The following is a 12,732-nucleotide window of genomic DNA, read 5'->3' as shown; positions in this document are numbered from 1 at the left end:
TTTAAAATACACTATTAAATAGTTCAGGGGGTAAAAAATACGGTATTAAATAGTCTAGGGAGGTAATAGGTCCTCATGAAAGTTTAGTATCGCAACAGCAAATTCGACCAAAATTGGGATATTTTTCATATCCTTATCCCAAAAAATTACGGTCAAAGTTAGACTTGTTTGAGTCTCAAAATCCAAAAAAGTGTCACATAAATTGAGACAGAGGAAGTATTATAATATTCATATATTTTTTTGTTCATGATTATATGTGTTTAAACATCTGGTGAAAAATTGACGTTTTCAAAAATAAAATAGCGTAATCAACTTAGCTCATTGAGATTTCTCTGCTCTAAATTGAAGTTCTTGAGAATAGAAAGAGATCTTTTTAGGAGCGATCGTTCTCATAGATGAGCCGTGCAATATGCAAATTCAAATTCAATCAAATTTTAATGTAGATATCAAACATCGAATAAAAAAAAAGTCAAAAAAACAATAGTGTTGTTTTTGTCGATTGTCATCAATCAATGCATGCCTTCTTTATTTTATGATAATATGCTTTGGATTCCAACTTTAAAATTATAAAATACTAATTTAGATTTTTAGTAAAGGACATATATGAGAATTTCACATCACATAAATAGTACGACAATTATTTTTATTAAAAGGCATACGAAGTTTCCTCAACTAAAATTGTGATTTAAAAAATATATATTTGTTGCCATGAAGTAGCGTTGAATTATAGAAAAAATCTTATTACTTGTGGACTATTTAGTTACAAATTAACATATGCTTTTTTTAATAACCGCCTCTTTACCTTTTTTCAAAAAAATAATCATATGATATTTCGTGTTAAGTCCCCCCATCAGTTGTAGGATGTGAAATTGATTTTATTTTTTTTTGAAAATTCTTTAAATAGAGCTATTTGTGGTCAAAATTATGAATATAGTGAGATTTTGCTTAATTATGAAACATATTAGTATTTTAATTTTAAAATGTAGCAGAATACACAGTATTTGTGCTCATAATAATCGTGAAATACATTATATCCACGCACACAACAATAGTGATATACATTGTATAAGCGCATGTATAGTGGCGTAGCCACCTTTATTCGTCGGAAAATTATATCGTATATACAAGTAAAATGATAAACAAAGTGGCTAAATAACATATTTTGAACACCCTTGACACAACAATATGATGTAGCCTAGTGGTTTTAGGTACCTTGAAAGTGTAAAGACACAAAATTAATGTGTTCGTGTGTTCGAATCTCACTAGTAGCAATTTTTTTCCCACTTTTTAAGAAGAGCAGGTTCACTTTTAGACACCTTTCATGAAATTTCTGGCTCCGCCACTGCACATGTAATAAGTATACTCTTCCTAACTATATAGCAGGTTCACTTTTAGACACCTTTCATGAAATTTCTGGCTCCCCATACAAATAATAAGTATATCTCTTCCTAACTATATCCATACAAATAATAAGTAAATTCACAAATATCTATTATAAAACCCCAAATTATCACTATATTATATAAAATTTTAAAACTACCACTATTTAAGGAAAATATAAGGCCTTAGTTTATTGTGTCATTTAATTTTTATATAAGTTTACCTAATTGTTGGACACTTGGACTCCATATTATGCAATTTGCAGGTCTTGACATGCAAAGGAATGTTTAATTGTCGAATCATAATTTAGTAAATAAAAATATATATTTGATCAACAAAACTTCAAATTTTAGAACACTACTTATTATCAAAAAGAATTTTCACTTATCATTGCACACTTATTAAAAATCACTCGATACAAGGCGGAGCAATTAGTACATGCTCCTTATTTACCAGTAGATAAAAAAATAAGAAAAAAAAAAACATAGCTAGGAATTAGCATTATAAATCAATAAGTCCCTAGTCATGTTATACAATTCTTAAAAATTCAACCTGACTTCTAAAACGAAAGTATTGAACATAGGCAAGGAAGAACTCCACAACTTCACTATTTTCGCATTTCTCTCCTCATGAGTTCAACCATCCAAAACGAAAGGAAAATCAGGTTAGGAAATAACTTGTAAGTCGTTCGATTTGAATCCATCCATCATTAATCCAGGACTCAATCTAAACATGAGTGAACAAAACTCCATTTGATTGAGAGCTCCATCTCCATCCAAATCTCCTTCAATCAACATGCAAAGAAGTTCATCATCTTTCAATTCACTCAATCCCATCAATAATGTGTTCCTTTTCAAGCTTTCAAATGTGATGAGCCCTATACTTACATCCATTAGCAAGCAAAAACCATTGTATAGTTCTTCCATGAACATTTCAACCCCCAATGTATCAATCATTGAAGGAAAATAATCTTCAAAACCAAAAGGGTCCTCATAATCAACCGCGTCCATGCATGAGATCATAGCTGATGGCGTTAGAAATTCTGACAAGAGAATGAGTTGAAATTACATAAGTATGTCATGTCTGACGAATTTAGGTATTCTGACAAGTGAAATTACAAATAATACAAGAATGTCACACTTGAGATTTGAGCAGAGTTGAAAATTCTAACAAGGAAGATAAAATAATGCAAGAACGTCACATTTAATAAGATTTAAGCAAAGTTGAAAATTCTAACAAGGGAAGATAAAATAATGCAAGAACGTCACACTTGATAAGATTTGAGCATAGTTAAAAATTCTAACTAGGGAAGTTAAAATAATGCAAGAACGTCACACTTAATAAGATTTGAGTAAAGTTGAAAATTATGACAAAGGAAGTTAATATAATGCAAAAACGTTACACTTAACAAGATTTGAGCAGAGTTGAAAATTCTGACAAAGGAAGGTAAAATAATGCAAGAACGTCACACTTGATGAGATTTGAGCAGAGTTAAAAATTCTAACAAGGGAAACGCTACACTTAATAAGATTTGAGTAAAGTTGAAAATTCTGACAAAGAAAGTTAAAATAATGCAAGAACGCTACACTTAATACGATTTGAGTAAATTTGAAAATTCATGCAAGAAAAGTTAAAATAATACAAAAACGTCACACTTAACAAGATTTAAGTAGAGTTGAAAATTCTGACAAAGAAAGGTAAAATAATGCAAGAATGTCACCTTTTACCTCTGCAATAAAAGCTTCCCTTGTGTCAAACTTGAAATTTGAACTGATTGAGTTTTCTACAAAAAAATAAGAAAAGAAAAGTGATGCAACCCAACACCTTTTACTATACTGCAAAAGCTTCCCTTATGTCAATAGAAATTTTTTTTCTTGGCCCTTTTTGCATTAAACGTGTTGCAATCACCTCGATAAATGTGAGAGCCAATGTAAAAGTAGTCCTTTGCGCAGCGAAAGAGATGGTGGAAAATATACTATGTATTGTGAATGATTAAATTTGTTGTTACCAACCTCAGGATAATAGTACGAGAATATGATAATTATATTTATATATGTTATATTTTGTTGGTTATAATTGGTAAAAGTTCACCTTCCTGGAAGTTACATGGAAATTAGAGGAATCATAAATCATTTGAAAACAAAAATTGTCTTGTGATAAAAAAGAAAAATAGTTTGTTTTTTAATTTTTAGTGAGTTTTTTGTACTGAATCATTCTTTTCTTGTCTTGTTTTTTTCGATTAATTCAAGATGATAAAGATGTTTGTGGACAAACTTATATTGGTCCCTCACTTATAATGGAAGCAGAACGAATCCGAAAAAGATTATATTATTGTGATTTGAATTATTTTGCATCGATATAAAGTTGAAATCTAAGAAATCATGGATCAACATATACATGCATTGATAGTAATGACAGAATTAGAAAACTTTTTAAAGAAGTGTCACAATATAAAAACAGTAGACAAAAAAAATAATGAGAGTTAATATGTAGTATACATACATAAAATAAAAAATTTGCTTAGTTAAATAGTGTAATTTTTTTGACTGGTTGACTATACAAAAATTATTTATGTTATTAATCAGGTTAATTTGTTAAGTAGTTAAAGACAATTAATAGAGTTGATTACTAGGATGTCTTGACCAGCTTGCACGCACACACACAACTCAACTAATTTCACATGGCATGCATCTGGTTCCTCCCACTAACATAAATATGAGATAACTCTATTCGGTGAGACTTGGATAAATAAGAAAAAATTAATCATACCGTGTTTAAGTAGATTCATGGTGTCTTTAATTGAACAAAGTGACCATGAAACTAACTGAAATATGAACTCACAAATTAGAAGGCAACTTGTGACACGTAGGTCCATTTTTCAATTTGTGCGTATTATTCTTGTCGATATCTCTAAAAAGACTACTTGTGACACTTAGGGACACGGAGTAAAATAACCATAATTAGCTTTTTCTGTATCGTTTTAATTTTATCAAATACTCCCTCCGTCCCTTTTTACTTGTCCATATTTTCTTTTTAGATGTCCCTATTTACTTGTCCATTTTGACAAATCAAGAAAAGACAACAAATTTTTTCCTATTATACCCTTATTTCCCTCCAATTTATTTCACTTGAATTCAAAGAAGTGGTTGTAATTTTGAAATGAAAAGTTGTCATAAGGGTAAAATTGTAACTTCACTGTGCTAATCATTGTTGCCTTAATCTGTGTGCCATTTCTAAAGTGGACAACTAAAAAGGGACGGAGGGAGTATCCCCGAAGAGACTACTTGTGACACTTAGGGACACGGATTAAATTATCCATAATTAGCTTTTCTGTATCGTTTTAATTTTATCAAATACTCCCTCCGTCCCTTTTTACTTGTCCATATTTTCTTTTTAGATGTCCCTATTACTTGTCCATTTTGACAAATCAAGAAAAGACAACAAATTTTTTCCTATTATACCCTTATTTCCCTCCAATTTATTTCACTTGAATTCAAAGAAGTGGTTGTAATTTTGAAATGAAAAGTTGTCATAAGGGTAAAATTGTAACTTCACTGTGCTAATCATTGTTGCCTTAATCTGTGTGCCATTTCTAAAGTGGACAACTAAAAAGGGACGGAGGGAGTATCCCCGAAGAGACTACTTGTGACACGACATGTACGATGTGATCATTTTTGCCTTTTTTTTTTTTGAAAGGACAAGTTAATAGAATATCTAAATAGTAAAGATTCCCTAGCACAAACTTCTAAAAAATGGATTGGACAAGACATCATCATTAACCACTATAGTGTAATTAAACGTCTCGAGTTTGAGTATTGAGAAAAAAAATCATTTTTAATATGCAGTGCTTTAAAGTTAGATTTATTCCGTACTATTGATCCTTTGGTAGGGAGTACATTACTTTTAAGATGAGACTTTAATTATTTGATGCAATTAATTAAATCGAATCAGTCAAACTTCAAAATGAATATCGAACACCAGATAGGAACCAGAAAACGATTGAATAAGAGATAGGGTACCACATCAGGGTCAGAATTTCCCTAGTCATAAATGGAAGCTTCATTGAGGCTTCCTCCATGATGCATTTTTCTAAATAAAAAAACATGTGCTTGCTCCTTGTATAAGTGGATGACAAAAATTATTTCGTGATTTTTGTCTCTGTTGAGTTTTAAATATTTTAAATTTTGAACAGTTGAAAAATACTTACTCGTATCAATATTTACATCACATTACTTTACAAGAGTTAAATGATAAGTTAAGCCATAACTACATATTAATTAATCATGATTGAGTTATAAAATTGTATATAAAATACACTTGTCTTGTAAGTGAGTAAATTTTTTTCCATATGAAAGGTATTGAATTTATTTTTTCCTGGTCACACGACTGCAACTCTGTTTCTCCAAGACATCGCCTCTAAAAAATGATTAAAACAAAAAAAAAACAATTTAATACACTAAGCTCTTACTATGCACATAATCCAAAATAAAATCGAACACCGAACCATATTAAGTCGAATGCACCTAGTATTGCTTTGCATTTCTACAAAAGAATGTTTCCATAATTTTTAATTTTTAATCTTCTAGTCACAGGACTACTACTCATACCATTGCTCCAAAAAATCCCTTTTCTAAAAGATAATTAAACAATGATGAAAAGGTAAAAAAAAAAAAAGAAGACAAATTTACAGATTCAATTCATATTTCTTAGTAGCACATGGACTTGGTTGAAGGTAACTAGAATTTGTGATCTTTCTATAAAACTAGATATTCGTGCAGTTAGTTGAAGGTTGAGTTGTTAATTACCTAGAGAAGGATCAATTTTCACCAAATATACTTTTTTCTTTTGCGATCAGTCTACACGCCCTTCAATTAATTTCATAAAGTACACGCAAGTCTGTTATCTTTCACTAGCGTAAGTATAAGGTAACTCTATCTATTAAAACTTAAACATATATAAAGAGCTCACCTAATATTTTCGTCTTCAAAAAAAATTTAAACGTCAAGATTTTATAATTTTTCTTTAACTCACTTCATTGATTAGAGCTTTTCTTCCAACATAACTGACAGAATTAATAAAAAATATATTCAATTGAACAAAATTGACCATAAACTAACTGAAATTTTAACTCACATAAATTGGGAATGTAACTTCTGACACTTTGAGAATTGGGACAATGAATAAAATGAGAATTTTTTTGTTTTCAACAGATAAACACTGAAGATTCCCTGGAACAAACTTCTAAAAAGGATTTGACAAGACATCACCATAAACCACCAAGTAATTAAACGTTTCGGGTTTGAGTTTTCAAAAAAATAATCATTTGTAATATGTATAGTTTTATTCCTACACAGGGCTTGTCTGGTATGATTGATCATTTGATAAGGAGTACATTACTTTTCTAAGTCGAATTAGTTAAATACCAAAATAGATATCAAACATCAGATAAATAATAGAAAACGATTGAACAAGAAATCCATTTTCTAAGGTTCATACATTCCATTATTAGGGTCTAACTTTCATCATTTAAAAGTTGAAGTTCATTGAGGCTTCCTCCATGATTAATTTACTAGGGTTAAATGATAGGTTAAGATATAACCATATATTAATTAACCATGGTTAAGTTATAAAATTGTATATAAAAGACATTTGTAGAGTACGTAATGTTTGACATAAATATCGAGTGTGAGTAAAAAAAAAAAGTCTATATGAAAGGTTAGTTAGAATTTTTTTCCTTGTCACACAACCACCACAACTCTTAACGTTGCTTTAAGATATCGCCTCAAGAATCATAAATCATTTGAAAAATTTGTATGGTAATAAAATGTAGGCATAATAAATGAATATGCCATTTAATTTAGTTTAAATTGACATTTATGCATATATAAACATTAAAATTTGTATAAAATTAAATAAATAGACACATCGTCCTATATGACATCATACATGACAATTTTGTGTCCTATGCGGCAATTTATGTATGTTATGTCACGTTGAACGTGTGTATCTACTTATTTAATTTTGTACAAATTTAAGTCTGTATTTATGCACACTCAAAATTTAAATGTATATATTTATGTTAAGTCAAGTTAAAAAATATATTTACGTATTATGCCTAAAATATCAGAGTACTAGTTTTTGAGTGACTGGTTTGTGCTGAATTATTTTTTTTTTCCTTTTTCTGTTTCAAATGATAAAGATGTTTGTGGACTATGGTAGAAGTTATATGGGTCCTTGACAGTATGGTGGGGGCAAATTTGGAAAGATTGTCTCAACTCGGGAACGTAAAGTTGGAATCCCTAGTAATCATGAATCAACAAGCACATTCTAGGACAACTCATGTTGCAGCTAATAGGTAGATTTTAAATATATTTATTGACGGTATGAATAATATTTATATAATCAAATCATTTTTAAGTATTTAAAGACAATTAATATACTCCCTCCGTCCCTATTTACTTGTCCATATTTTCTCTTTTAGATGTCCCTATTTACTTGTCCATTTTGACAAATCAAGAAAGGACAAATTTTTTTTCCTATTATACCCTCATTTAAACTTCTTGAAAATTTAAACTTCCCCCAACATTGATTAGTTATCTTGAATAAATTTATTTTGGAATCATAATTAATAAGGGCAAAATTGTAACTTCATTATGCTAATCATTGTTGCCTTAATATGTGTGTCATTTCTAAAGTGGACAACTAAATAGGGACGGAGGTAGTAGTTGATTAGAGCTATACTAGATATGGAAATTCGTGCTAGCACTGATCCAATATATGTTATTTTTTCAGTTTCAATTTATGTAATACAACTAAAATATGGAGAATCATCCAAATCTTTATATGACTTTTAACTATCCTAAATTGTTTATTATTGTAATTTATAGTACTTTCCTTTACATAATTGTCAAATAATATATCTTACTCCTTATGTCGTAATTTATGTGGCACAAATGAAATTTCAAAAGTTAATCAAAATTTTATATATTTTCCATACATTTAAAGTTGTTAGTTATTATGATTTATAGTGGGTTAAATAATATATGTTACATTTTGTCCACAATTTATGTCACACCTTTAGAGTTTCGAGAATCAATTGAATTTTTTATGTAATTTAAATATTTTAAGTTGTTAATTATCGAGATTTCTAGGACTTTTACGTAATTTCCAAAATATCCAAAAGACTAAAAAATAAGATAAATAAATTAAAACAAAAATAAAATACAAAACTTACATAAATGCCTTGACTAGTCGTAGACAGGTCGATCGAGAGGTACCTGCTTCTAAACTTCTCTATATAGTAAAAAAAATATTATTTGTATCAACTAGAACGCCTTTGATTAATTTTATGAGCTACTTGCTTCGTTCCACCAATGTAACACAAGTACGGGGTAACTTTATACATGAAGAAAATCACCTTGTGTTTAAGTAGATAATTGTGGTGTCTCAATCAGCTTAAGCGCGCCTCAACTAATTTTACAAGATACCTGCTAATCTATTACCGCCTTACCTGATAACTCACTACAACAAGAAAAGGGCTTTAGCGGCAACAACAATTGCAGCTATATTGAACTCTCAAATTGGCAGACACGTAGGCACTTCAACTTTGAGAGTGCATATCCGATACCGGCGTGATATATAAATTTTGGAGGTGCCTCGATGATCATTTTGCTGTTGCAATTGAGACAAAATACAGTGTCTCATTTCACCTATTTTCCACTGGAAGGAAAGAAAATTAAGTACTACTATTAGAGTAGCTTCCAAGGTAGATGAAGGGTGATCAAATGTGTATACATGTAATAAGAAGCAACCACTGAAGGAAACAGTAAACATTACATTTGACATATACTTTCTTAGGAGGAACAACAAAAAAGTTTCAGACTTTTGCACAAGAAGATTTATTTCCCAAAGCAAATGAAAGCAAATAAATGGTGTAAAGGGTTGACCATAAATTAAAAGAGGGTGCGGACCAAGAAGGAGCCGAGGGTATATTGGAAACAACCTCTCTACCTTCCAAGGTAGGGGTAAGGTCTGTGTACACTCTACTCTATCCTCCTTAGATCCCACTTGTGAGAATATACTAGGTATATTGTTGTTGTGGGACGAGAAGGGAAACTAAGAAACTCCGAGGTTTAACTACAATCCTCAATGTAAGTGGGGATCAAAATACCCTGTGCGCACCCAAAGGGTAACGGCTGCGGGTTTCCCTTGTCATAAAAAAAAATATCAAGAATCACAATAATGTCTTAACAAGCAAAGACGGTGCCCTTGACAACTATCACACTAAGCACTTGTAGTTTTTAGAACACACACCCGAGGTGTCAGTAAATTTTTAGTTTGAATAAGAGAAACAAACACTAAATTAGCACAACTCAATGAAAATCAAAGAGCAAACCCCCGAAATTTTACTTCAGCAGCAAAGTCACAGATGAAATTCACCAAAAAAGAAAAGGGAAGAAGGACAAGAAGAGACCAGCATGCAAGAAAGCTAGAAAAGTAGAGCCCTCATGCATATTTACCATGATAAGATTTCCCTACAGCTAGAAAAGGACTTCGTAAATAACGATCAATAAAAAAAACTACAGCTTCTTGATAAGAACTGGAATTTCGGCCATCTAATCAAAGGTAAGTCAAACCAGCGAGTTTCAAATTCAGTAAAGCAGACCTGTGAGGTTCAAAGATCACTAGACACTTCACACTCGTTTTGAACTCGGCAATTTTGAGCTGTGATTCTATTTTGAACATTAAGAATACAAAGTTTGAAGATCTATATAGTCAGAAACATACCTCCAATTAGCGGTCATCTTCATCAAGTAATTTCCTATTGAAGCAAAGGGTGGAAGGGAGGTCATTGTAACCAGTCATCGCATTACTTCCCTATCATGGATGACGTTGACAGAGCTCAGATACACTAAAGTAATACACTTGGAATCACGTCATTGCAAAGAAGACCTCCTAAGCTTTTACTTCTTCCATCCAACTGCAACCAGGCAATTTGTTGTATCCCTTTTCTTCAACACCTTTTCTCAACCTCTCAGCATCATCCCACCTTCCTGAAGAAGCATAAATATTTGCAAGAAGAGAAAGATATCCAGAACTGTCAGGTTCCAACTCAATACAACGTGTCGCTGCAATCTCTCCAAGCTCTAAATTGTTATGCAAACTGCAACCAAGAAGCAATGCACCCCACACACCAGCATGAGGCTGTATTGACATGCTTTTAATCAACCCATGTGCTTCTTCTAACCGCCCTGCCCTACTTAAAAGGTCAACTACTATAGCATAATGGTCAACTGAGGGAGAAAGACCATACTTCTGTAAGGAAATAAAACAACGGTATGCTTCTTCTACCATTCCAATGTGACTGTAGGCAGTCAATATCCCTGTGATTGTGACTATGTTTGGGTTAATTTCAGCATTCATCATCTCATCAAACAACTTGATGGCATCATTAGCCCTACCATTTATTCCACATCCCAGTATCATGGCAGTATATGCTACCAAATCTTTCTTTTTCAAGCCATGGAACAGCTTGTGAGCTTTATCAATACTTCCACATTTTGCATAAAGGTCAATCAAACTAGTGGCCAAGAAGTCATCCATTTGAATTCCAGTTTCATGAATGAACGACTCGATCCAAGAACCAAACTTTAGATCTCCTAGCTGAGAACAAGCAGAAATAGCACTTGCCAAAGTCATTTCATCAGGTTGCAAATCTAATCGAAGCATTTCATTGAACAGCTGCAGAGCCTCTTTTGCCCGGCTGTTTTGAGCATAACAAGCTATCATGGAATTATATACTAGTTGATCTTTCTTATGTAATTGTCCAAAGAGTTCCTCAGCAGATTCAACATCTCCACTTTTTGAGTATCCCGAAATCAATATGATATATGAAACATTGTTCTTTTGGTCCATTGCCTCAAAGAAACTACGTGCTAATTCTATCTTCCCACAGTCTATATATCCTCTAATCATTGCATTCCAAGAGGCAGAACTTCTCTCTGGCATCTGTCTAAACAATGCATATGCCCGCTCTATATTCCCCATCCTCGCATACCCAGAAACCATGGAGTTCCACGAAATAACATCTTTCTCCGGCATCTCATCAAAAACACTTTGTGCCATTGTTAAGTCACCAGATTTTACATATCCACCTAGCAATGAATTCCACGATACTATATTTTTCTCAACCATCTCATTAAATATGCTTCGGGCAAAATCCATATTACCTACTTTCGAGTAAAAATCTACTAGAGCTGTCTGCACATAAACAACATTACAAAAACCATACTTATAAACTTGTGCATGAATCGATATCCCACCAGACCTATACAAAATCCTTGCACAAGCCTTTAAAGAAGACGATACAGCAAACGTGCTCGGACTAAGTCCACATCTCTGCAGTTTTCCATATAAATTAACAGCCTCCCTGAACTGACAATGCCTAGAATAGAATCGGATGGTAGACGCCACCGAGAAGACATCTAAATTTTGCACATGACTGAGGACTAGTTTAATATAGTGTGAGGTATAATAAGAGTAACTACTTGCAGAGTTGATTATCTGCTGAACTAGCAAGGACTCAAGATCAAAAAGACCATTAACAAGTATTGCAGCATGGATTTGCTTTGATTGGTTGATTGTCATACGCTTAGCCAACAATATAGCAACTTTAGACGCCAACATCGCTAAACATTTAGGGTTTTGGGCAACAAATGCCCAAAATCACAACTACGAAAGCAGAAAATTCATAGTAGTAATTACATGTTCCGAATAATGTAAATTACTTACATTTTTAGTTCATCTCTGCCTTGTTGCTTCTCGGAATCTGCAATAAAATTGTCAAATAACATTGTTGCAGATCTTGATTATCAGATCTGTATTTGGAGCTGTCTGTAATGGCGGAAACGTGATGGGACTGAAATCGGGTCAAAACGACCCGGATAGAGGTTGAAGATGAACTCTGGGTTCCAAAAATCTAAGGCTATAGTTTTGGGCTTAAATTACGCGAGCAAACATATAGCAAACACAAAATTCATATTTGTATGCTATAACAAAGTTTGCATAATTGCGCTCCATAACAAACATAAATATGTATATTTCGCTATACATATACAAAAGAAAGCAGTTGTATAATCTGTTTTGGTATACATATACAAAAATATCAATTGTATAAAGTGAGAGAGGCGAGTGAGCGAGGGAGATCTGGGAGAGTGGCGAGCGAGATCTGGGAGAGGGGAGAGAGGGGAACGAAAATATATGTATATATACAATTTTCACGCATTTTATACATTTGCGTTTTTGTATAAAGCGAGATCGGCGAGTGAGAGAGCGAGATCTGGGAGAGTGGCG

General features: G+C 32.3%; 1 protein-coding gene and 1 long non-coding RNA gene across 3 annotated transcripts; both read right to left on the bottom strand.

Moving 5' to 3' along the window:
* Positions 1-1,744: 1,744 nt before the first annotated feature.
* On the bottom strand, positions 1,745-3,555 carry LOC107058004 (uncharacterized). 2 transcript variants are annotated; one of them, XR_001471710.1, is made up of 2 exons: positions 3,101-3,555; positions 1,745-2,422 (listed from the first exon to the last, which is right to left on the bottom strand). It is a non-coding gene; the product is annotated as an uncharacterized lncRNA (long non-coding RNA). The 2 variants fall into 2 exon arrangements; XR_001471709.1 differs by having other exon boundaries at positions 3,108-3,535.
* Positions 3,556-8,756: 5,201 nt separating this feature from the next.
* Positions 8,757-12,380, bottom strand: LOC102587025 (pentatricopeptide repeat-containing protein At4g22760). Its single transcript, XM_006362862.2, has 2 exons — positions 10,168-12,380; positions 8,757-9,099 (listed from the first exon to the last, which is right to left on the bottom strand). The coding sequence occupies exon 1, from the start codon at positions 12,064-12,066 to the stop codon at positions 10,336-10,338; it is 1,731 nt and encodes a 576-aa protein (XP_006362924.1). The 5' UTR covers positions 12,067-12,380; the 3' UTR covers positions 8,757-9,099; positions 10,168-10,335.
* Positions 12,381-12,732: the final 352 nt, after the last annotated feature.

This window comes from Solanum tuberosum, unplaced genomic scaffold (assembly GCF_000226075.1).
Source record: "Solanum tuberosum cultivar DM 1-3 516 R44 unplaced genomic scaffold, SolTub_3.0 scf00421, whole genome shotgun sequence".
NCBI lineage: Eukaryota > Viridiplantae > Streptophyta > Magnoliopsida > Solanales > Solanaceae > Solanum > Solanum tuberosum.
This window is presented reverse-complemented; position numbering and strand designations above follow the sequence as displayed.